This window comes from Mesoplodon bidens, assembly GCF_964165515.1.
Source record: "Mesoplodon bidens genome assembly, chromosome: 2".
NCBI classification, from domain to species: domain Eukaryota; kingdom Metazoa; phylum Chordata; class Mammalia; order Artiodactyla; family Ziphiidae; genus Mesoplodon; species Mesoplodon bidens.
This window is the reverse complement of record NC_138177.1, coordinates 50,903,143-50,928,679: the sequence shown is the minus strand read 5'-3', so window position 1 is coordinate 50,928,679 and position 25,537 is coordinate 50,903,143. Positions and strand designations below refer to the sequence as shown.

Here is a 25,537-nt window from a genome sequence, read left to right as displayed (position 1 = left end):
CTAATAATTAGTGATGTTGAGCAGCTTTTCATGTGCTTCTTGGCCATCTGTAGGTCTTATTTGGAGAAATGACCATTTACGTCTTCTACCACTTTTTTTATTGGGTTGTTTGTTATTTCAATATTGAGCTGCATGAGCTGTTTATATACTTTGGAAATTAATCCTTTGTCTGTTGATTCGTTTGTAAATATTTTCTCTCATTCTGAGGGTTGTCTTTTTGTCTTGTTTATGGTTTCCTTTGCTGTGCAAAAGCTTTGAAGTTTCATTTAGTCCCATTTGTTTATTTTTGTTTTTATTTCCATTACTCTAGGAGGTGGATCAAAAAAGATCTTGCTGTGATTTATGTCAAGGAGTGTTATTCCTATGTTTTCCTATAAGAGTTTTATAATGTCTGGTCCCACATTTAGGTCTCAAATCCATTTTGAGTTTATTTTTGTGTATGGTGATAGGGAGTGTTCTAATTTCATTCTTTTACATGTAGCTATCCAGTTTTCCCAGCACAACTTACTGAAGAGACTGTCTTTTCTCCATTGTATATCTTTGCCTCCTTTGTCATAGATTAGTTGACCATGGGTGCATGGGTTTACCTCTGAGCTTTCTATCCTGTTCCTTTGATCTATATTTCTGCTTTTGTGCCAGTACCATATTGTCTTGATTACTGTAGCTTTGTAGTATAGTCTGAAGTCAGGGAGTCTGATTCCTCCACCTCCATTTTTTTCCCTCAAGATTGCTTTGGCTGCTCGGGGTCTTTTGTGTCTCCATCCAAATTTTAAGATTTTTTGTTCTAATTCTGTAAAAAATGCCATTGGTAATTTGATAGGGATTGCATTGAATCTGTAGATTGCTTTGGGTAGTACAGTCATTTTCACAATATTTATTCTTCCAATCCAAGAACATGGTATATCTCTCCATCTGTTGGTATCATCTTTAATTTCTTTCATCAGTGTCTTACAGTTTTCTGCATACAGGTCTTTTGTCTCCCTAGGTAGGTTTATTCCTAGGTATTTTATTCTTTTTGTTGCAATGGTAAATGGGATTTTTTCCTTAATTTCTCTTTCTGATTTTTCATCACTAGTGTATAGGAATGCAAGAGATTACTGTGCATTAATTTTGTATCTTGCAACCTTACCAAATTCATTAATTAGCTCTAGAAGTTTTCTGGTGGCATCTTTAGGATTCTCTATGTATAGTACCATATAATCTGCAAACAGTGGCAGTTTTACTTCTTCTTTTCCAATTTGTATTCCTTTTATTTCTTTTTCTTCTGTGATTGCCGTGGCTAGGACTTCCAAATCTATGTTGAATAATAGTGGCGAGAGTGGACATCCTTGTCTTATTTCTGATCTTTGAGGAAATGCTTTCAGTTTTTCACCATTGAGAATGATATTTGCTGTGGGTTTGTCATATATGGCCTTTATTATGTTGAGGTAGATTCCCTCTATGCCCACTTTCTGGAGAGTTTTTATCATAAATGGGTGTTAAATTTTGTCAAAAGCTTTTTCTGCATCTATTGAGATGATCATATGGTTTTTGTTCTTCAGTTTGTTAATATGGTGTATCACATTGATTGATTTTCATATATTGAAGAATCCTTGTATTCCTGGGATAAATCCCACTTGATCACGGTGTATGATCCTTTTAATGTGCCGTTGGATTCTGTTTGCTAGTATCTTGTTGAGGATTTTTGCACCTATATTCATCAGTGATATTGGTCTGTAATTTTCTCTTTTAGTAGTATCTTTGTCTGGTTTTGGTATCAGGGTGATGGTGGCCTCATAGAATGACTTTGGGAGTGTTCCTTCCTCTGCAGTGTTTTGGAAGAGTTTGAGAAGGGTGGGTGTTAGCTCTTCTCTAAATGTTTGATAGAATTCACCTGTGAAGCCATCTGGTCCTGGACTTTTGTTTGTTGGAAGATTTTTAATCATAGTTTCAATTTCAGTGCTTGTGATTAGTCTGTTCATATTTTCTATTTCTTCCTGGTTCAGCCTTGGAAGGTTATACCTTTCTAAGAATTTGTCCATTTCTTCCAGGTCGTCCATTTTATTGGCATAGATTTGCTTGTAGTAGCCTCTTAGGATGCTTTGTATTTCTGTGCTGTCTGTTGTAACTTCTCCTTTTTCATTTCTAATTTTATTGATTTGAGTCCTATCCCTCTTTTTCTTGATGAGCCTGGCTAATGGTTTATCAATTCTGTTTATCTTCTCAAAAACCAGCTTTTAGTTTTATTGATCCTTGCTATTTTTTTCGTTGTTCTATTTCATTTTTTCTGCTCTGATCTTTATGATTTCTTTTCTTCTGCTTATTTTGGGTTTTGTTTGTTCTTCTTTCTCTAGTTCCTTCAGGTGTAACATTAGATTGTTTATTTGAGATTTTTCTTGTTTCTTGATGTAGGCTTGTATTGCTATAAACTTCCCTCTTAGAGCTGCTTCTGCTGCATTCCACAGGTTTTGGATCATCATTTTTTCATTGTAATTTGTCTCTAGGTATTTTTTGATTTCCTCTTTAATTTCTTCAGTGATCTCTTGTTTATTTAGCAACGTATTGTTTAGCCTCCATGTCCAACACTGATTTTTAAATATGCCTAACTTTAAAGTTCACATAGAAAAATAAACAAACACATATTGTCAGGAAAATCCTAGAAAAGAAAGGTAATAAGATAGGACTACCCATATTATTATTAAAGCATATTATAAAACATCAGTAAGTAGATGACTGTGAAATGTGTATATTAATATATAGGCAAAACAATGGCATTGAATAGAAAGTCCAGAAATAAACACAGATATATATAAGAATTTCATATAGTATCAAAAAACACTCTCATATCATTAAATTGAAGATGGACTTTTTATTTTTATTTTTATTTATTTTTTAACTGTGCTTTGTTTTTAATTATTTTTTTAACCTTTTATTTATTTTTTTATTAGTTTCTGCTTTATAACAAAGTGAATCAGTCATACGAAGATGGACTTTTTAATAAATAATGTATGGATAACAGGAAAGCCATATGGAAAAATACAGACTGGGACATGTACCTCATACTGTATACTCTATAATGACTCCAAATGGATCAAAGCTTTAAATATTAAAAAATATGTAAACATAAAATGTAGTAGAAGAAATCTAGGCAAATAGTTCAAAATCTTGTATTTGGGAAGGCCTTTTAAATTATGACCTAAAATTCAGAAGCCTTTTAAAAAGGAAGACTGATAAATTTGACAACATAAAAAATTTCTCCTCAAGAAAAAACATACTAAAGCCAAGTCAAAAGAAAAATAATATACTTGGGGGAAAAGTTGCAGCTCATATCAGAAACAAGGTCTAAACTCTAATACACATAGATTCATGTGAATAGGTGTATGTATATATCTTAGAAATTAAGAATAAAATGGTCAACAGGTTAATAGAAAAAATAGGCAAAGTACATGCCAAGTAATTCACAAATATTTATTCACAATAAGTGTAAACATCTCTTGAACATATTAAAATATGCTCAATTTTACTCAGAATAAGTGAAGTATACATTTAAACCATAGTAAGATTTCATTGTTACCTCTAAAATAGGAAAATTTTCAAAATTTTTACAAGGTTTGAAAGTTTGACAGCACACTTAGTTGCAAAGGTTATGGAGAGACAGACATTTGTATACTCTGAAAAACCATGTAACTCCTACAGAGAGCAATTTGCAAATAACTTTCAAATTTTCAAATATATGTATTCTTTGACCCAGGAATCCCACCTTGGGAATTTACCATACAGATATAACTTATATGTACAAGGTTATGTATTAGAGCATAGTTTAGAACAGCAAAAGATTGGAAATATTCATGGATCCATCAAAGAGATTACTAATCCATGATACATCACACAATAAAATGCTATGCAGTTGTAAAAGGGAATTAATGAGAGACCTCTCTATGCACAAACATAGAGATATCTCCTGTTTATATTGGTAAGTAAAAAATAAAGCAAGATTCAAAACTACTTTTGTTATTGGAAAGGTGCAAAATAAAAATATATACTAATTTCTTAGCTTGTATATGTAAAAGTAAACACTGAAAAGGTACATAAGAAGCCAGTAAAGGTGGGTCCCTGTTTAAGGATGGAAAGGAATGGTGCAATGGCAATGGAATGGAAGTGAGAATTCTCAATGTATATCTTTTTATATCTTTTTTTAAAATATATGAATACATTAGCTATTTTTAAAAATTAATTTAAAAGAAAAGTATTGTCTCTAGCTTGCCTCTCACTCACCCTTCTGAACAGCTGAATTCTATTTGTGATCCAAAAGAGTAATCTGTCTTAGCTGTCACTTGCCCGTTAAGTAATTCTCCCATGTTTCCACATCGTTTCTCTGAGAGAAAAATTAAAATGATGATTAGTGATTCCATGTACTCATGGATATGGCATTAGAAAAGAGAGCTGATGGATCACTGTGGTAATGAAGTCTATGGCCCAGGATTTAACACACTGACCAGGGAGCTAAGCTCCATTCTACATCTCCAGCATGTACTTTGAACTTAAGCCACTCAACATGGATGTCCTTGGTCACAAAGAAACAAAAATGTATAGATTGTGTGTGTATACCCCTACAACTGGAAAAACATCACAGAATTTATTCTCAACTAAGTGAATCACAGCATCTTCTTCCAAACACAGCATATATTTGGGGTGAGGTTTCTTTGAAAACTGCATTGCCATTTTCTAGCAACATAACTTTTTATGATTTTATAGAGTGAATCTAGTTTTCAATGTACTAAAATTAAATTTGTAGTTCACTTCCAAAAAAATTTCTTACTGAATGTATTGTAAAGGATAGACATTTTCCAATGCAACTAGGTGGCTCCTAATTTTTTGTTTATTCATTTGTTTGTTTATGTTTTTCAAAAAGTGGCACACATGTGTACATTGAAATCAGTAACTGACAAACCGAATTGTTTCTTAGTGACCAAAGACACTCATTTGCATTCATAAAGCTTAGTTCCTGAGATAAATTTGCAAAGAAGTAAAAAGCACAAATAAGAAAAATAAATGTTCATACTTACTGACACAGAAGTCCCTGTATTTCCAACTGCCTGTTGAGTCACAGGTAAGACCGTGACTTCTTGAAGTTGTCCTACTGTAGCCAGGGCGGCAGCTGTATTTCAGAGTAGTTCCAGTTTCGAACTCTGTGTCATTCAACTCATTTATTGGAGAAGCAAATTGTAAATAAGGGGGAGGACCACAATTGCCTGGACACCAAAATGACAAAACACCAAAATTATAGCTTGGGACACAGCATCTTAAAATTTCAGTAGCATTACTTTAGAGCAGGAACCATTCTTTTCTCCTCTAATCAAGAAAAATAGTAACTGCTATTATCCCCACTGTTCAGTGAATCCAGTAATTAGTAATACATGTTTGTTGATTAATGACAATGATACTGATAAAAGCCATAAATTTTTCACCCCTTCTCTCCTGTAAATGAGGTGATTTAACTTAAAAGGATGGCAGACATGATTTCATCAGCCTATCAGTTTCCTCATATCTGCTGACTCAGATATATCCATGCAAATCCAGAAGTCCTACAATTTCCTTCAACAGAAACATTATTTCATTAATAATAACATTATGTAACATAGGTTGACTCAGGGAACAGAAACTGGGTGGCTGGGAGAAGGATGAGAATAACATTTCTCACTTGTACTCTTTTGTACCCTTTGGATTTTGAGTGATCTGAAGGGAGACGTATAGAGCCCTTGGAGCATAAAAATCTTTATCCTGCTTTGCCTGCAAGAATGAAATATAGGGCTGACTTACCTTTCAGGAGCCGCAGTAGAATAATATACTTCCCCTGTCCATTCTGGATAAACCCACAGACAGTGAAGATTGTTTAGTCAGGCTGACAGATAATACAGATTTGTTTCAAGTCTTGGTTGGGGACAAATAGTTTTGGAAATTCCTGGAGAAGAAATTCTAAGGGAAAATGTCTATAAAATGGACTCTTTTATGGGTAAAGCAAATTCCCCCTATATTCTAAATAATTCCAAATCACCTTAAGTTCAGAATTCCAAATAAATTCCAAACTTCTGATCAAATAAACCCTTTGTTGCTGAAGCTGGATTTCTGCTAAAAGCTTAATCAGCTCTTCGCTAGTCTTGAAAGTGAATGAGTAGATGATCTTGAATGTTTGTTGACAATCTGAACTTGTCTCCCTATTACTCACCAAGAACAGTAGCCAACAGAGCAGCAACCAGGGTCACTTGGAACAGAATTGGATCAGAGACTCTCCAGGGCCCAGAGAAAGGCCAAGATGCCATTGTCCCCTTTCTGTGAAGGATCATAATTGGAGCTCTCTGTTGCTTCGCTGACACTTTTCTGCTGAAAGAACTCAATTTAATAAACAATCATTGAATTCCTACTTGTCATAAAGCACTAGGATCAATACTATGGGATCCATGTCTTGAAGAAATTACAGCCTAGAGTGAAAGAAAATATAGGTGCACAAATGTTACAACACAAAACAGTGGGTGTTAACCTCTGCAGAAGCACTCTGCTCTTAAGAGAGATTAATTCCAAGTGGAGAGATGGGAGGTGGCTGAATCTGAGTCAGGTATGCTGTAGATGTTAGAAAATGGATGCAGGGCAAATTGGGGGAGCAGTATATAACACTACAATTTGGCTGGAAAGTAAGGTGTTGGAGATGGTTGTTAAGTAGGAGGGCAGCTCATAGGTGTGTCTGAATGGGTTGTAAGGGCCAAGGTTAGGAACTTATGGACACTATTCTTTGGGGAGTAAAGAGCCATTGTTTGTTGTTTAGATTTTGGTTTTGGTTTATTTGTTTTTAATATGTCCTTAGAGTGACACATTATTGTGCTTTAAGATCACTAGAGTGGATGCATACATGATAGATTGAAGTGAACAGAGAGGAGAAACGGAGAGGTTGATTAAGAAGACAATTGTGATTGGCCAGGTGAGCCACAGAGATGATCTGACCAAGGAAACAGCAGAGGAGTTAGAGAAAAGGAAACAAATGTAAAACAAAACAAAACAGGACTTCCCTGGTGGCACTGTGGTTAAGAATCCTCCTGCCAATGCAGGGGACACGGACTTGATCCCTGGTCCGGGAAGATCCCACATTCCACGGAGCAACTAAGCCCGTGCATCACAACTACTGAGCCCGTGCTCTAGAGCCTGCGAGCCTTAACTACTGAGCCCATGAGCCACAACTACTGAAGCCCGTGTGCCTAGAGACCATGCTCAACAACAAGAGAAGCCACCGCAATGAGAAGCCCGCACACCACAAGGAAGAGTAGCCCCCACTTGCCGCAATTAGAGAAAGCCCACACGCAGCAACAAAGACCAAATGCAGCCAAAAATAAATATTTAAAAATTAAAATAATAATAATAATAGTTCAAAAAAAATTTTTAAGCAGAAAATGATACGATAGAGAAAAAGAGTTGGATCATCATGTATAACATTGGGAGTTCCTCATGACAACTGTCAACCAAGGCAATAAACCAAGCAATTTGCAGTTTTGGAAAAAAAAATCGTTTTATCTATAGATATAGATATATGTAGATACATATAGATATATAAATAAAAATAAAAATATATGTGACAAATATACTTTCATTACTTAATCAGACTATTTAAAGACATATTTAAAGCAAAATCATGAAGGATGTTTTTCTCTTCACCACACTCCTGTTCCCGTTGGAAATAAACAGTATACCTTAAATTTACATTAGAAATAGTCTTTGTCCTCAAAGGAATATATGAAGTTAAGACCCAATGAAATACTAAATTTCATCTTTTATTCTGATATTTCTGTTAGATCCACACGATTCTTACGCTCCACATGTGTCCATAATTCATACTAACTGCATATCCATTTAGATAAAGGGAGTCCCCTCAATATTTCCCTTAAAGATGTTTCTGTCCCAAACTGAGGGGAAAAAAGTTCATAGTGGCCCTTCTCACTATGTGGAGGGCCCCAACTTCTTCATTGAGCAAGGACTCATCTAAACTTATCTTTCCAAAACTCAGTTCTGACATTCAGTCCTCCACCTGCTGTCAGTTGTGGGCAACTCCACCCCACGTTACATCCTATCCCATGAGCTCTGGACATGGCCACTAGAACAATTCCACCAAAAAATAAGTTTAACCTGTTCAACAATTTATCAAATACGTTGGTTATTAAAAATATGTTTGCAGAATTTGTCCTGAATGAATTGAGAAGAGCCAGGACCAGGGTTCTGAGCCCCTTTCTTTCTTGTTTCCCTCTCTCTGTTTTCCTAATACCTCCATCCTGATCTCTAGTCTCTACTCCTTCTGCGCTAGCAGTCTGATGAGACTGGAGACAGTTGCAGGTAACAAAAATACTGAAAATGCTCCTTCAAAGAACATATTCATTCGCTATGTTCAAAAAGAATATTTCTAATCATTGAATGTATTCAAAATGAATATATCTTAGAAAAACATTAAGTAAATTGATAATGTGATAAATTCAGCAGATCGATTTCAGTGAACTGATCCTTCAGAAATGGGCATTGGAAACCAAACTGGTTTCCAATGACTAACTTTCTAGTTATAATCCAGCTGGTCCGGACACCCTGCATCCCTAACATTTCCAAACACTTTCTTACCTCCTACCCCTGCCCGTATCATCTTCCCTCTCACACTTTCCTCTTTAATTCCTACTTATTCTAGCAGCCCCTTCTCCAATGTCCCCTCCTATCCTCCAGACCAATCTCCAACTTCCAATTACAATTGAGTGTTTATAACTCTGATTCTGACTTGGCTTAACTGACATCTGAAGTCTGTCTTCCCCACTGGACCATAAGCTCCTTGAAGTCAGAAGGTGAGCTCTTAATCATGCCTTACATGGTATCTAGCACTGTGCCTTATTCAAAGTGCTCTATAAATGTTTGTTGAATTTACACTCAAAAGCACCTAGTGCTAAAATATGTTTTAAAGAAAAATAACACTGTTCCATATCTACTCTTACAGTGTTTGCTGTGTCAAGGTCAGATTTTAGCTGATTTTTAAAAAAGGCACATCTTGGGCTTCCCTGGTGGCGCAGTGGTTGAGAGTCCGCCTGCCGATGCAGGGGACATGGGTTCATGCCCCAGTCCGGGAAGATCCCACATGCCACGGAGCGGCTGGGCCCGTGAGCCATGGCCGCTGAGCCTGCGTGTCCAGAGCCCGCCTGTGCTCCGCAACGGGAGAGAGGCCACAAGAGTGAGAGGCCCACGTACCGCAAAAAAAAAAAAAAAAAAAAAAGGCACATCTTAATAAGAACAGACCCTAGCGATTTTACTCTTGGCTGTTCCCCATCCTTAACCCGAAGTTATCATATCATCAACCATAAAACATAGGATAGTAAGGAGGGAAGGAGGGAAACACCACAGTTTATGACAGGAGCTAAAAGGCAGCCACACATACAGACCCTACCCTGCGGTGAGGGATTTACACCATGCAGTCTTGTAACAGGGCCACAGACACAGTGCTGGGGACACAGCAGGATAGTATGTGGCCAGACCCTGGGCATGGAATCAGACCCAGGCCATGCAGGTTCAAACCTGGTTCCACAACATGGGAACTGTGTACCCATGGGCAAGATACTCAGCCCTCTAAGCTCCTCTAAGCTTCAATTTCCTTTTTCATAAAATAAAAATAACTACACATGTCTCCCAGAATTGATGAGAGGGCTTGGTTTGGTGCATGGACAGCACATAGCAAATATTCATGAGAAACGTTAAGGAAAAGGGTGACAGAGCTGGTGTTGGAACGTGATTCTGACAGAATGGAACTCCTAGAGTCAAAACATCATCATGGTAATGATATAAAATTACAATGGCTGCAGTTCCAGGGGACTTTAGCTAAGCCCTGGTAAAGAGGAAAACACACTGGACTTGGGCCAGAAGTCTTGGTCAGGTCTTCACTGTGGCCCGTGATAACAGTGAAACCCAGTGCCGCACCCAGAGCAGCAAAGCTGGCACCCACGGGGGGTCCGTCCTGGGCTTCTTCTTCCCTCACCAGGATGTCTTCCTAGAAGGAACTCATCCACCCCATGACTTTGACCATCATCCATGAATCACTCACAGACCTCTGGGCCCCGTTGTCTCCTGTAAGTGCAGAAACATACATGTTCCATAAACTCAATTGTTAATAAAAATTCTTACTCTGGGGCTTCCCTGGTGGCGCAGTGGTTGAGAGTCTGCCTGCCGATTCGGGGGACACGGGTTCGTGCCCTGGTCCGGGAAGTGCCGCGGAGCGGCTGGGCCCATGAGCCATAGCCACTGAGCCTGCGCGTCCGGAGCCTGTGCTCCGCAACGGGAGAGGCCCCAATGGTGAGAGGCCCGTGTACCGCAAAAAAAAAAAAAAAATCTTACTCTGCCCTATTACTTACCACATGTCAATTTTGAGCCATTCAGGCCTGCCTCCTTTACTCTTGTTGATAATTAGAAAATTCCTGTGCTGAGCCTCATGACTGTGGATCTTTCTAAAAGTCGGTGAAAGAAATCTCAGAAAATAAGAAGGAATTATTTTCTCTTCCCCTGAAGCTACAGAAAAGCAGATATCTACATCATAAAATTCACCTGCAAATGTTATATCTAACAAAGGAGATGGTTTCTTTGCCACTTGAGCATAGTCTTCAACCCTGGAAAAGTCTATAATTCCGACAGGTTATCTTAGCAAATTATTTTTTGTCTTGGATAATATTTAAATTAACTATTCTGTTTTTGAAAGTTATAAATACTTGTGAGTTTTCTTTGCAAATCCAAAAATAAATTGTTACACTTTCTTCTTCACTTGAAATCCTGAATGTAAATTAAAACTTTTGACAGTTGGATTTCTTTTTCTTTTAATTTCAGCTTTATTGAGACATACTTAAATTGTAAGATACTTAAAGTGTACATCATGGTGATTTGACAAGCATACACATTATGAAAGGATTTCCCCCTGCTCCCCCATCTAATTAATTAACACATCCATCACATCACATATTTATCTTTTTCCCCCAGTTTCATTAAAAAATAATTGGCACACATCATTGCATAGGTTTAAGTTGTACAGCATGAAGATTTGATTTACACATATTGTGAAATGATTACCATAATAGGTCCAGCTAACATCCATCTTCTCATATAGATACAATAAAAAGAAAACAAAGAGGACTTCCCTCGTGGTTCAGCGTTTAAGACTTCTCCTTCCATTGCAGGAGATGTGGGTTCGTGCCCTGGTTGAGGAACTAAGATACCACATGCCCCAGGGCAACCACCCGGAGCCCGAGCACCACAGCTAGAGAGCCCATGTGCTGCAACTACTGAGCCCACACGCCATAACAAAGATCCCCCGTGCAGCAACTAAGACCCAATGCAGTCAAATAAATAAATAAATATATATTTTTAAAATATAGGGGCTTCCCTGGTGGCGCAGTGGTTGAGAGTCCGCCTGCCGATGCAGGGGACACGGGTTCGTGCCCCGGTCTGGGAAGATCCCACATGCCGCGGAGCAGCTGGGCCCGTGAGCCATGGCTGTTGAGCCTGTGCGTCCGGAGCCTGTGCTCCGCAACGGGAGAGGCCACAACAGTGAGAGGCCCATGTAACGCAAAAAAAAAAAAATAAAAAAAAAATAAATAAAATGTAGTAACACTTAAAATTTAAAAAAAGAAAACAAAGAAAATAAAAGGGAGAAATTTTTCCTTGTGATGAGAACTCTTATGATTAATTCTCAACAACTTTCCTATATATCATGCAGCAGTGTTAGCTGTAGTCATCATGCTGTACATTGCATGTCTAGCACTTATTTATCTGATAACTGGAAGTTTGTACCTTTTGACCACATTCTTCCAATTCCTCCCCCCACCCCACCCCCACCCTCCACCTCTGGTAACCACAAGTCTCTTTCTATAAATTTGTTTTGGGTTTTTTGTTGTTGTTTCTTTGTTTTAGATTCCACATAGAAGCGTATCTTTTATTTTTTTTTTCTGGAAATAACGTTTAAGTTCTACTCTCTTAGCAAATGTCAATTGTACAATACAGTGTTATCACCATGTTTAACATTAAATCCTCAAACCTTCTTCATCTTATAGCTGAAAGCTTATATCCCTTTACCAACCTCTCCATGTTTCTCCCACCCCCCAGTTCCTGGCAACCACTTCCTAGATTTCTTATTTAAGCAAAAACCAAACCAAAACAAAACAAAACCCTTTTCCAAAATTTGTTATAATATAACTCAAGGTTCAGCTCAGTATTTCCAGCTGCTTCATTTGTATCTCCCAGGCACCTTGAATCCAACATATTCTAAACTAAACACACTATCTTCCTTTCAACACTGCTTCACCTTTACTTTCTGTCTCAGCTAAGGTAATAATCACCACCCAATCTCCCAGACTAGAAACCTGAGTCATCCTAGCCTCCTCTCGCTTGCCACCTTTCCATATTCAGAGTCACCAAGTCTTGTCACATTGGCTGTAGCAACACTAGAATCTATCATTCTCTCTTATACCCACTTCCATAGTCCTGGTTTATGTTCTCCTAGTTCCTTTCACCCCACCCTACACCACAACAAAAGCCTTCAACAACTGTAAGCCACCTTCCATGTTGATGCTGTTATATTCCTAAAATGCAATTTACTTAAAAATATCCATGGTCCCCAATTCTCTAGGTCCCCACAGCTCTCCCAACTCTCCCTCTACTTCTGCTCACTTAAAACATTGTGCTTCAACCACATGCAAGTGCTTACCTTTCCCAAAACATATCCTGGAACTTTCTAAACACCTTCAAGCATTATCGTATGATGTCTCTTGAGCATGAATACTCTTACCTCCAGCCTCCCCGTGATACACTATCCAGATCAAATGTCACCTCCTTGGTGAAGAATTGCCCAACCCTCTCCTCAGGAAATATCAGTCTCTGCTATGCTTCCCTAATACTTTGCTGATACCTTCATTGTAACACCACACTGTATTGTAACTATTCACTTTTGCCTCTTGCAGTAGATTATAGGTCCCTTGGAGACAAAGAAGGTGTTTATTCAGCCTTCCACTTTCTAACCCAATATTAACTGGCATAATAATAGTTATCCAATAAATGTGAAATAAATGAAATTTAATTTTGTTTTATCTTCAGAGTGAGAATGACTAAATACCTACTGAGGACCAAATGAAATAATGTGTAGGAAGTTCTTTATAAATTTTGAAGAGATGATTCAGTGATTTGACTTCCCTTACTAGTTCTCAGGATGTGCGGTGGCTCAGTGGGCCAGTTGTAGCATTTACAGTTCATCATCATGACCCACTGTGGTCCCTCAGCAGAGCCTGCACAGGACTCAGCAAACCACAGAGTATGGAGATGGAGCCTAGAACTTGTGAGCTGAGGAGACCTGAATTTGAGTTCCAGCAATACCAGTCAATTTCTGTGATCTTCAAGAAGCTACATCAGCTCCTCAGATCTCAGTTTCTCATCCTTAAAATGATGACATTAAACTTGGATTATCTTTCTATTCCCTACAAACTCTAGAATTCTGTAATTGCCCACTGAAAATCTAAGACTTCCCTAGCAAATGCCCTCATATTTCAATGACATCATCACCTTTTAAATTCCTATAGAAATGAAACCAGCTCAAGAGCTATAGTCACCATGGAGGGTCTCTTATGAAAAATACCATTGGCACTTGCCAAGGCAGTACAATTTGAGAGGCTCTGGGAAAATCCTCAGCCTCCAAATTTCTCCTCCCATTAGAGATTACTTTTTAAGTCAATGTATTTATTTTATCTAAACTCCCCTTTTAAAAATTCAGATACCTCTGGAAAGAAATAATTTTTCTCCAATCTCAGGCGGAGTGTCTCCTGACTTACACCTGAACTCTCAATCACATAACTTTCAGACTCCAGAAAGAACTTGCTTCCAAACAAATTCTCTTCTTTCCTAGAATTTCTTTGTCTCTCTATCAGCTCCTTCCTTATTATATATTATATTCAAATGTATCTCTAAACTTAATACAAACCTTCTTTGATGCTTCTTCCTCTTCTGGGTACTCTACTTTGTATTCTCCTTTACTACTACATTTAGGGACAGAACAGGAGTCAGCAAAGACAAGGGTGGTTGAAGAATTAAAGCTAAAACCAGAGAAGTACTACGTCTTGCCCAACCAAGGGAGAAGGGAATTTCAAGAAGTAAAGTTAATCAACATTGCCAGATTTAAAAAGTGAAGGAGAGAAAGGAGATGAGGACCATAAAGGCTTCTAGCTTCAGAAACTAACTGGAGGCTGACCAATATCCTCCTTATGATTAAATCTAAAGATCTTTGCTATCAGTGGTGGAGGAGACATGGAGGGGTTAATAAAATCTGTAAAGGAAATTGCACCAATTTTCAGAATGTAGACTCTGAAAACCAGGTCTCCGGTGACTCCCTTTGGGACATCTGGCTTACATCCTGCCTCAGCTGCCCTAGGTGGAGAGGTAGCAAAGGATTAACAAACAAACACACTCAACTTTTAGATGCAATAATAAGAGCAACTTCTTACTTCTTTTTTGCTTCAGTGTATTTTATTAGCATGCATTATTATTCCCCCATTTATAATAGAAAATTGAGGCTCAGTAGGGGTTAAAAGTACTTTCCAAGTCACACTGTCCCCTAATGCAGTACCCCTGAAAAGATTTCTATTGAAAACACCCCCAAGTTTGGTCTCTGCATTATCCTTCTAATCTTGTATTCCTTAAAGGGCCAAACTACCAGCCTTTCCCCCAAGGTGCCCTGGATACTCCACTGACCTTCAGGTAGCCAAGGAAGAAGACTCTGTCATCGTGCCTTGGGTAGTTTGTAAATGAGGAAAACTGCTTTGATCTATAATAGGCTTAGTTCCTCCCCATATAAGAGTTTACCAGAACACCCTGAAGCTGGCTAGTAATTGCTCCACCAAAAAGTCCCTGAATTCCACCCATGTGGTTGGCTGTTCAGGGACGGCCAAATAGAAATGGATGGGCAGAGACTCCCTACTGGCTTAGTGAATGATTAACAGCATAAGTAAAGCAACAGTGTTTATCTAATCCCCTTCCTATTCACTAGCCCTCTTTCTTGATAACATGTCGCAATTGTTTACTTTCTCCTCTGCCAACCATTTCCCCTAAGTGGAAATGTAATATAAATTTGATGCCAGAATTCTTTTTTTTTTCTTTTTATAAACAAAAGAAGGTTATACAAGATGCAAACCAGCTGGCCTGGAAAACTTAGATACTGCAGGGTTCAGACTAGGTCCACAAAAACGATCCACTTTCTGTGATTCTAGGTCCAGCAGGCTTTCCTTGGGTTCAGGGACAGATGACCTTCCCCTGTACTGGTCTCCATCTCACTCCAAGAAAGTACAGAGGGTGAAGAGTTCCGGCAATATGCTGAGTTGCTTGGCACATGATCAGTACTCCAGAAGTGCATGACCTCCAGAAGTTGGTCTATCACTGAGTGCTGCTCAGAAGGATGCAACAAAGGGCCAGCCATGTTTGTTATCACATGTGGTCCTAAGAAGGACCACAAACCCTGACATTATCCAATTAAGCTCTTAATCCTCAGGATTAAGGTTTGTGTGCTCAGGGGACTGCTACTAAAGAGCAATTCTTCCTGACCACTTCACCTTTTCTGTAATAAACACCAAAAGTCCTATAAAGTTTTCAGAAAAGGAGTTGAACCACAGTAGAAGTTTTGACAAAAGATAGGAGATTTGAACAGGGCTTTGAATGAAAAGTGGAAATTATTAGATGAAAATAAGAACGATACTAGAGGTAAAGAGAACATAGACCAGGAATTCCCTGGCGGTCCAGAGGTTAGGACTCGGTGCTTTCACTGCTGGGCCCAGGTTTGAGCTCTGGTCAGAGAACTAAGACCCTGCAAGCCATGCGGCAGGGCCAAAAAAAAAAAAAACAAAAGAGAGAGAGAGAGAAGCATTTAAGCATGGACCAAGTCACAAAGGTGAGGCTGATTTGCTGATTTTTGATTTGACAAGAATGAGTATAAAAGAGGATACAAAGCTATGCAGTCTTGAGAACGAAGTTGGAGGAAATACAACCTTTAAAGCTGGGTCTTCAAATACCATTTCTCAATCAGCTGGAATCCTTTTCTTTACTTGCCATAGTAAACACCTTCAAGCATTATCGTATGATGTCTTTTGAGCATGAATACTCTTACCTCCAGCCTCCCCGTGATACACTATCCAGATCAAATGTCACCTCCTGTTCCAAATTTTTCTCTCCAGGTCACCAAATTGTCTCTCTCTCAGCAGATGATCTTGCCTCCTACTTTACTAAGAAATCATTCCACGTTAGCTTCTATCTGCCTCAAATTGTCTTCTCTATTCACTCCTGTTTCAGAAGCGGTTTCTTTTCTTTCCTTCCTTATTTTCAATGTATCTTCCATCCTGAAATATTCCCTCAGTCTTGTCAAAACCTCAAATTCAAGTTTTCTTCTGTTGTGAGATGTTGAACTTCTCAAAAGAATCTCCTATGTTTCCTGCCTACTTTTTCTCTATAATCATCCCCCCCACCTCCCATTGTGGTCTTCAATCTGGCTTCCTCCCCCCTTTACCGACACACCTCTGTGAGGTGTGCCCTTGTCTCCAAATCCAAAATTTCTTTAACTCATCACTTATGACTTCTCAGCAGCCTCTAATGTTGCGGATCATCTCCTTTCTGAAACTCTCTTCTCCTTTGGCTCCATTACCCTAAACATTCCTGATTTTCCTATCTTACTAATTGCTCTTTTTTCATTGTTATTACCTGTCTTCCTACTTTTCAACCCTAAATATAGTTAAATCCCAAGTTCTTCCTTTTAAAAATGTTTCTCTTTACATCTTTTTATCTTACCTGTTCTCATGGCTTTAACTATTCCCTATAAGAGGACTACCCCATAACTACTTCTTTATCTCTCATTACTCTCCTAAGCCCAGGCTTACATTTTTCATTGCACCTTTACACTCAACAAAGGAGAACTTCTCATTTCCTGCCCAGAAACTTTACCTTCTGACTCCAAGATTAATCCAGGCTTCCTGGAATGGAATTTCAGCCTCACCTTTAAACACTACCTCTCCCTCATCCTCCAATGTTCAATTAGTTAACAAGTTGTTTTGATCTTGCAATGTCTCTCAAATCTGCTGTCTCTTTTCTATTTCTAATGTCATCAAACCAGTTCAGGTCATCATTGTCTTTCCGGTGGATCTATTGCTATAGACCTCTCATTGGTTTCTCTGTCTCGGTTCTTTTCCTACTACACCTGTCCTACATACTGTTGTGAGAGAAACCTATGTTCTGTCCTTATCACTTCCTTGCTTGAAAGTTTTCCATCTCTACTCACTGCCTACAAAATAAAGCCTAAATTCTCTAACTTGCCCTTTAAAAGCCTCCATAAACTGGCTTTTTTTTAACATCTTTATTGGAGTATAATTGCTTTACAATGGTGTGTTAGTTTCTGCTTTATAACAAAGTGAATCAGTTATACATATACATATGTTCCCATATCTCTTCCCTCTTGTGTTTCCCTCCCTCCCACCCGCCCTAACCCACCCCTTTAGGTGGTCACAAAGCACCGAGCTGATCTCCCTGTACTATGTGGCTGCTTCCCACTAGCTATCTATTTTACATTTGGTAGTGTATATATGTCCATGCCACTCTCTCACTTTGTCACAGCTTACACTTTAATGTATCTTTCCAACCTCCTCTATCATCATTTCCCATGCTTTATCCAGGTAATCCAGGCTATGTGGATTACCCCAAACATGCTCCATCCCTTCTGCCTCTTTGCAGCGCCTTTTTAAAAAAAATAATATTGGGCTTCCCTGGTGGCACAGTGGTTGAGAGTCCACCTGCTGATGCAGGGGACACGGGTTCGTGCCCCGGTCCGGGAAGATCCCACATGCCGTGGAGCGGCTAAGCCCATGAGCCATGGCCGCTGAGCCTGTGTGTCCGGAGCCTGTGCTCCACAACGGGAGAGGCCACAACAGTGTGAGGCCCACATACCGCAAAAAAAAAAAGAAAAGAATAATAATAATAATATTAAAAACTCAATTTAAAACATGAAAGAATTTGAAGAGAATTTCATCATTCTAAGACAACTGTTTTCATCTGTGCCTATTATTGCCTGGTCCTTCTCTACAAGAATAAAGGTTTTACATAAATGCAATTATAAGTACTTGTTCTTCTGTACTCTATTTTTCCTTAAGATTATGCTTTTAAAAATGGTTCTGAAGAACCTAGGGGCAGAACAGGAATAAAGATGCAGACATAGAGAATGGACTTGAGGGCACAGGGAGAGGGAAGAGTAAGCTGAGATGAAGTGAGAGAGTGGCATTGACATATATACACTACCAAATGTAAAATAGATAACTAGTGGGAAGCAGCCGCACAGCACAGAGAGATCAGCTTGGTGCTTTGTGACCAATTAGAGGGGTGGGATAGGGAGGGTGGGAGGGAGACGCAAGAGGGAGGGCATATGGGGATATATGTATATGTATAGCTGATTCATTTTGTTATACAGAATAAAATAACACAACAATGTAAAGCAATTATACTCTAATAAAGATGTTTTTTAAAAAAGATTATGTTTTTAGAGCAGAAACAAGAACTACAATCCTGCTACCTGTGGAACAAAAACCACATTCACAGAAAGATAGACAAAATGAAAAGGCAGAGGACTATGTACCAGATGAAGGAACAAGATAAAACCCCAGAAAAATAACTAAATGAAGTGGAGATAGGCAGCCTATCTGCTAGAAAAAGAATTCAGAATAATGATAGTGAAGGTGATCCAGGACCTTGGAAAAAGAACAGAGGCAAAGATTGAGAAGATGCAAGAAATGTTCAACAAAGACCTAGAAGAATTAAAGAACAAACACCTAGAAGAATTAAAGAACAAACAAACAGAGATGAACAATACAATAACTGAAATGAAAAATACACTAGCAGGAATCAACAGCAGATTAACTGAGGCAGAAGAATGGATATGTGACCTGGAAGACAGAACGGTGGAATTCAGTGCCATGGAACAGAATAAAGAAAAAAGAATGAAAAGAAATGTAGACAGCCTAAGAGGCCTTTGGGACATTAAATGAAACAACATTCATATTATAGGGGTCCCAGAAGGAGAAGAGAGAAAGGACCGAGAAAATATTTGAAGAGGTTATAGTTGAAAACTTCCCTAACGTGGGAAAGGAAATAGCCACTCAAGTCAAGGAAGTGCAGAGAGTCCCATACAGGATAAACCCAAGGAGAAACATGCTGAGACATATAGTAATCAAACTGACAAAAAATAAGGACAAAGAAAAATTATTAAAAGCAACAAGGGAAAAATGCCAAATAACATACAAGGGAACTCCCAAAAGGTTAACAGCTGATATCTCAGCAGAAAGTCTACAAGCCAGAAGGGAGTGGCAAAATATATTTAAAGTGATGAAAGGGAAGAACCTACAACCAAGGTTACTCTACCAGGCAAGGATCTCATTCAGATTCGACAGAGAAATCAAAAGCTTAACAGACAAGCAAAAGGTAAGCAAATTCAGCACCACCCAACCATCTCTACAACAAATGCTAAAGGAACTTCTCTAAGAGGGAAAAACAAAAGAAGAAAAGGACCTACAAAAACAAACCCAAAACAATTAAGGAAATGGTAATAGGAACATGCATGTCAATTAATACTTTAAATGTGAATGGATTAAATGCTCCAACCAAAAGACACAGGCTTGCTGAATGGATACAAAAACAAGACCCATATATATGCGGTCTACAAGAGACTCACTTCAGACCTAGGGACACATACAGACTGAAAGTGAGGGGATGGAAAAAGATATTCCACCCAAATGGAAATCAAAAGAAAGCTGGAGTAGCAATACTCGTATTGGACAAAATAGACTTTAAAATAAAGAATGTTATAAGAGACAAGGAAGGACACTACATAACAATCAAAGGAGCTATCCAAGAAAATATAACAATTATAAATATATATGCACCTAGCATAGGATCACCTCAATACATAAGGCAAATGCTAAGAGCTATTGAAGAGGAAATCAACTGTAATACAACAATAGTGAGGGACTTTAACACCTCCCTTACACCAATGGACAGATCATACAGACAGAAAATTAATAAGGAAATACAAGCTTTAAATGACACAAAAGACCAGATAGATTTAATTGATATTTACAGGACATTCATCCAAAAAGAGCAGACTACACTTTGTTCTCAAGTGCACATGGAACATTCTCCAGGATAGATCACATCTTCGGTCACAAATCAACCTCAGTAAATTTAAGAAAATTGAAATTATGCCAAGCATCTTTTCCAACCACAACGCTATGAGATTAGAAATAAATTACAGGGAGAGAAACGTAAACAACACATACACATGGCTAAACAATACGTTACTAAATAATCAAGGTTAGAGCTTCCCTGGTGGTGCAGTGGTTGAGAGTCCACCTGCTAATGCAGGGGACACGGGTTTGTGCCCCAGTCCAGGAAGATCCCACATGCTGCGGAACGGCTAGGCCCCTGAGCCATGGCTGCTGAGCCTGTGCATCCAGAGCCTGTGATCCACAATGGGAGAGGCCACAACAGTGAGACACCCATGTACCACAAAAAAAAATAATAATAATAATCAAAGCTAAACAATACATTACTAAATAATCAAGAGATCACTGAAGAAATCAAATAAGAAATCAAAAAATACCTAGAGACAAATGACAACAAAAACATGACAATCCAAAACCTATGGGATGCAGCAAAAGCAGTTCTAAGAGGGAAGTTTATAGCAATACAAGCCTACCTCAAGAAACAAGAAAAAATCTCAAATACACAATCTAAGCTTACACCTAAAGGAATTAGAGAAAGAAGAGCAAACAAAACCCAAAGTTAGCAGAAGGAAAGAAATCATAAAGATCAGAGCAGAAATAAATGAAATAGAAACAAAGAAAACAATAGCAAAGATCAATAAAACTAAAAGCTGGTTCTTTGAGAAGATAAACAAAATTGATAAACCACCACCCAGACTCATCAAGAAAAAGAGGGAGAGGACTCATGATTAAAAATCTCCCAACGAAAAAAAGGCCAGGACAAGATGGCTTCACAGGTGAATTCTATCAAACATTTAGAGAAGAGGTAACACCCATCTTTCTCAAACTCTTCCAAAAAACTGGAGAGCAAGGAATACTCCCAAACTCATTCTACAAGGCCACCATCACCCTGATACCAAAACAAGACAAAGATACTACAAAAAAAGAAAATTACAGACCAATATCACTGATGAATATAGATGCAAGAATCCTCAACAAAATACTAGCAAACAGAATCCAACAGCACATTAAAAGGATCATTTACCATGAGCAAGTGGGATTTATCCCAAGGATGCAAGGATTCTTCGATATATGCAAATCAATCAATGTGATACACCATATTAGCAAACTGAAGAACAAAAACCACATGATCATCTCAGTGATGCAGAAAAAGCTTTTGACAAAATTCAACACTCATTTATGATAAAAACTCTCCAGAAAGTGGGCATAAAGAGAATCTACCTCAACATAATAAAGGCCATATATGACAAACCCACAGCAAACATAATTCTCAATGGTGAAAAACTGAAAGCATTTCCTCTAAGATCAGGAACAAGATAAGGATGTCCGCTCTCACCACTATTATTTAAAAATAGTTTTAGAAGTCCTAGCCATGGCAATCAGAGAAGTAAAAGAAATAAAAGGAATACAAATTGGGAAAGAAGAAGTAAAACAGTCACTGTTTGCAGATGACATGATACTATACATAGATAATCCTAAAGATGTCACCAGAAAACAACTAGAGCTAATCAATGAATTTGGTAAAGTTTCAGAACACAAAAGTAATGTATAGAAATCTCTTGCATTCCTATACACTAAACATGAAAAGTCAGAAAGAGAAATTAAGGCAACAATCCCATTCACCACTGTAACAAAAAGAATAAAATACCTAGGAATAAACCTACGTAAGGAGGTAAAAGACCTGTACTCAGAAAACTATAAGACACTGATGAAAGAAATCAAAGATGACACAAACAGATGGAGACATATACCATGTTCTTGGATTGGAAGAATCAATATTGTGAAAATGACTATACTACCCAAAGCAATCTGCAGATTCAATGCAATCCCTATCCAATTACCAATGGCATTTTTTATAGAACTAGAACAAAAAATCTAAAAATTTGCATGGAGACACAAAAGACCCTGAATAGCCAAAGCAATCTTGAGGGAAAAAAATGGAGCTGGAGGAATCAGACTCCCTGACTTCAGACTATACTACAAAGCTACAGTAATCAGGACAATATGGTACTGGCACAAAAGCAGAAATATAGATCAACGGAACAGGATAGAAAGCCCAGAGGTAAACCCACGCACCCATGGTCAACTAATCTATGACAAAGGAGGCAAGGATATACAATGGAGAAAAGACAGTCTCTTCAATAAGTGGTGCTGGGAAAACTAGACAGTTACATGTAAAAGACTGAAATTAGAACACTCCCTAACACCATACACAAAAATAAACTCAAAATGGATTAAAGACCTAAATGTAAGACTGGACACTATAAAACTCTTAGAGGAAAATATAGGAAGGACACTCTTTCACATAAATCACAGCAAGATCTTTTTTGACCCACCTCCTAGAGTAATGGAAATAAAAACAAAAATAAACAGATGGGACCTAATGAAACTTAAAAGCTTTTGCACAGCAAAGGAAACTATAAACAAGATGAAAAGACAACCCTCAGAATGGGAGAAAATATTTGCAAACGAATCAAGGGACAAAGGATTAATCTCCAAAATATGTAAACAGCTCATCACTCAATATTAAAATAACAAACAACCCAATTAAAAAATTGGCAAAAGACCTAAATAGACATTTCTCCAAAGAAGACATACAGATGGCCAAGAGGCACATGAAAAGCTGCTCAACATCACTAATTATTAGAGAAATGCAAATCGAAACTACAATGAAGGGCTTCCCCGGTGATGCAGTGGTTGAGAGTCCGCCTGCCGATGCAGGGGACATGGGTTCGTGCCCCATTCCAGGAAGATCCCACATGCCACGGAGTGGCTGGGTCCGTGAGCCATGGCCGCTAAGCCTGCACGCCTGGAGCCTGTGCTCTGCAACGAGAGAGGCCACAACAGTGAGAGACCCGCGTACCACAAAAAAAAAGAAAAAAAAACTACAATGAAGTATCACCTCACACCAGTTAGAATGGACATCATCAGAAAATCTACAAATAACAAATCCTGGAGAGGGTGTGGAGAAAAAGGAACCCTCTTGCTCTGTTGGTGGGAATGTAAATTGATACAGCCACTATGGAGAATAGTGTGGAGGTTCCTTACAAATCTAAAAATAGAATTACCATATGATCCAGCAATACCACTACTGGGCATATACCCAGAGAAAACCATAATTCTAAAAGACCCATGCACAACAGTGTTCACTGCAGCACTATTTACTATAGCCAGGTCATGGAAGCAACCTAAATGTTCACTGACAGATGAATGGATAAGAAGATATGGTACATATATACAATGGAATATAACTCAACCATAAAAAGGAACAAAATTGGGTCATTTGTAGAGGCATGGAAGGACCTAGAGACTGTCATACGGAGTGAAGTAAGTCAGAAAGAGAAAAACAAATATCGTATATTAACGCATCGATGTGGAATCTAGAAAAATGGTATAGATGAATGGGTTTGCAAGGCAGAAATAGAGACAAAGATGTAGAGAACAAATGTATGAACACCAAGATGGGGAAGCAGGGAGATGGTGGTGGTGGTGTGATGAATTGGAAGATTGGGATTGATATATATACACTAATATGTATAAAATAGATAACTGATAAGAACTTGCTGTATAAAATAAATAAATAAATAAAATACCTGCAAAAAAAAAAAGTCAAACTTCCAGTTATAAGATAAATAAGTCATAGGGATGTAATATATAACATGATGACTACAATTAATACTGTGGTATGATATATAGGAAAGTTGCTGAGAGTGAATTGTAAGAGTTCTCATCACAAGGAGAAATCTTTCTTTTCTTTTTATTTTACCTATATGAGATGGTGAATGTTAACTAAACCTATTGTGGTAATCATTTCACAATATATGTAAATCAAACCATCATGTTGTACACCTTATTCTTATACAGTGATGTATGTCAACTATTTCTCGATAAAACTGGGAAAAAAAAGAATAAATATAAAGAAAAAGATAAACATCTGAGGCAATTTCAGAGGGAGGTAAGTACTATGAAGTAAAAGAAAGCAGGTTGAGGGGACAAGGAGGAGAGGTTGTATCCTAAGCAGGATGGCTGGTCAAGGATTGAGATGATCAGAAGTAAGCAGAGTCCTCAAGGAAGTGAGATATCTGGGGAAAAATCATTCAATGCAGTGGGAACTTCAGATCTAGAACCTTGAATCCTGAGCTCATGCTAGGGCTGGAAATCCAATGGCTGATAAAAAGTAATGGGATACCTAACCTCAAGGAGCTTACAGCCCTGTGAGAGAATCAATGAATCTTAATAAAATTAATCACACTCCAAATGCAAAGCTCCAATCATGGTAATTTTGCTCAGCAGAAACCATTGACATGTTTGGTTATTTTAGAGGTGGGGGGCGGGTATAATTGGCACAGGATCCAGATTTGCTTTTCATGGAGATAACTAGATTATACTTGACTGCTATGTGCAGGAGCCTGATAGTCTAATCTCAGAACAGAATGCAGGCAGTACACCGCCGCTGAGAATGAGAGCAAACCAGAAGAGTGGGCTCTGGCCGGGACGGCAAAGGCAGCAAATGGCTGAAGACCTGCGAGAAGAGAGGGATTTTGTTGATGCCTATAACAGTGAAATACAGTAAACATTGGAATCTTCCATCTCAGAGCTGAAGAGAATCCATAAGATGACCAGCTCCAGGACTTGAGAGAAGTAAAATGTATGTGTGTGTATGTGTGTGTATGTGTGTGCATGAGAGAGATTTATTTCTTCCCTTAAAGTCAACATAGGATAGAAAACTCAAAATTACTGAAGACAGAACATTTTCATAAAAATCAGCAGTGATTCCAGTTCCCAGAAATAGACACTGATAATATTACAGTTTACTTCTTTCCAGGTTTTCCTCAACACATTTTTTCACAGTTGATATTGTACTACATATGCAATTTTGTGCAGTTTTTATTCCCCACTTCACCTCATAATATAACTTTATAAAACAAATAACATCTCCACATCATTCATATTAATTATAATCCTCATTTATCACATAAGGTAACAAAGACTGGAGAATTGACCCTTGACCAAAACCTCACAGTTAACAAGGGGTCAAGCCTTCTGCCCCATAGTGCAGCATTTCCGAGCCTACATTCCAGATCCTGAAGTCATGTGTCTAATGTGTAATACATTTCTAGACCCTCTATCTGGGATATACACATGTCTTCTAATATAGGCTGTCATTAAAGAAAAGAAAATATACAATAATGATCTTTTAATTAATAAAAAAGTTATGAAAA

General features: G+C 38.2%; 1 protein-coding gene across 5 annotated transcripts in view; it reads right to left on the bottom strand.

Annotated features, from left to right (window-relative positions):
- C4BPA (complement component 4 binding protein alpha) overlaps positions 1–14,895 on the bottom strand; it is a 43,964-nt gene extending 29,069 nt beyond the window's left edge. The window contains exons 1-4 of one of the 5 annotated variants that reach the window (XM_081225891.1): positions 14,764–14,895; positions 6,206–6,360; positions 5,046–5,231; positions 4,255–4,354 (exon numbers count right to left, since the gene is read on the bottom strand). In XM_081225891.1, the coding sequence (XP_081082017.1) occupies positions 4,255–4,354; positions 5,046–5,231; positions 6,206–6,323 (404 nt within the window). In that variant the 5' untranslated portion in view covers positions 6,324–6,360; positions 14,764–14,895. Of the gene's footprint in view, positions 1–4,254; positions 4,355–5,045; positions 5,232–6,205; positions 6,361–9,963; positions 10,092–10,394; positions 10,415–14,763 lie in introns of those variants that run through there. The other 4 variants (XM_081225890.1, XM_081225889.1, XM_081225888.1 and 1 more) reach the window with 4 other exon arrangements.
- Between the last annotated feature and the right edge of the window lie 10,642 nt (positions 14,896–25,537).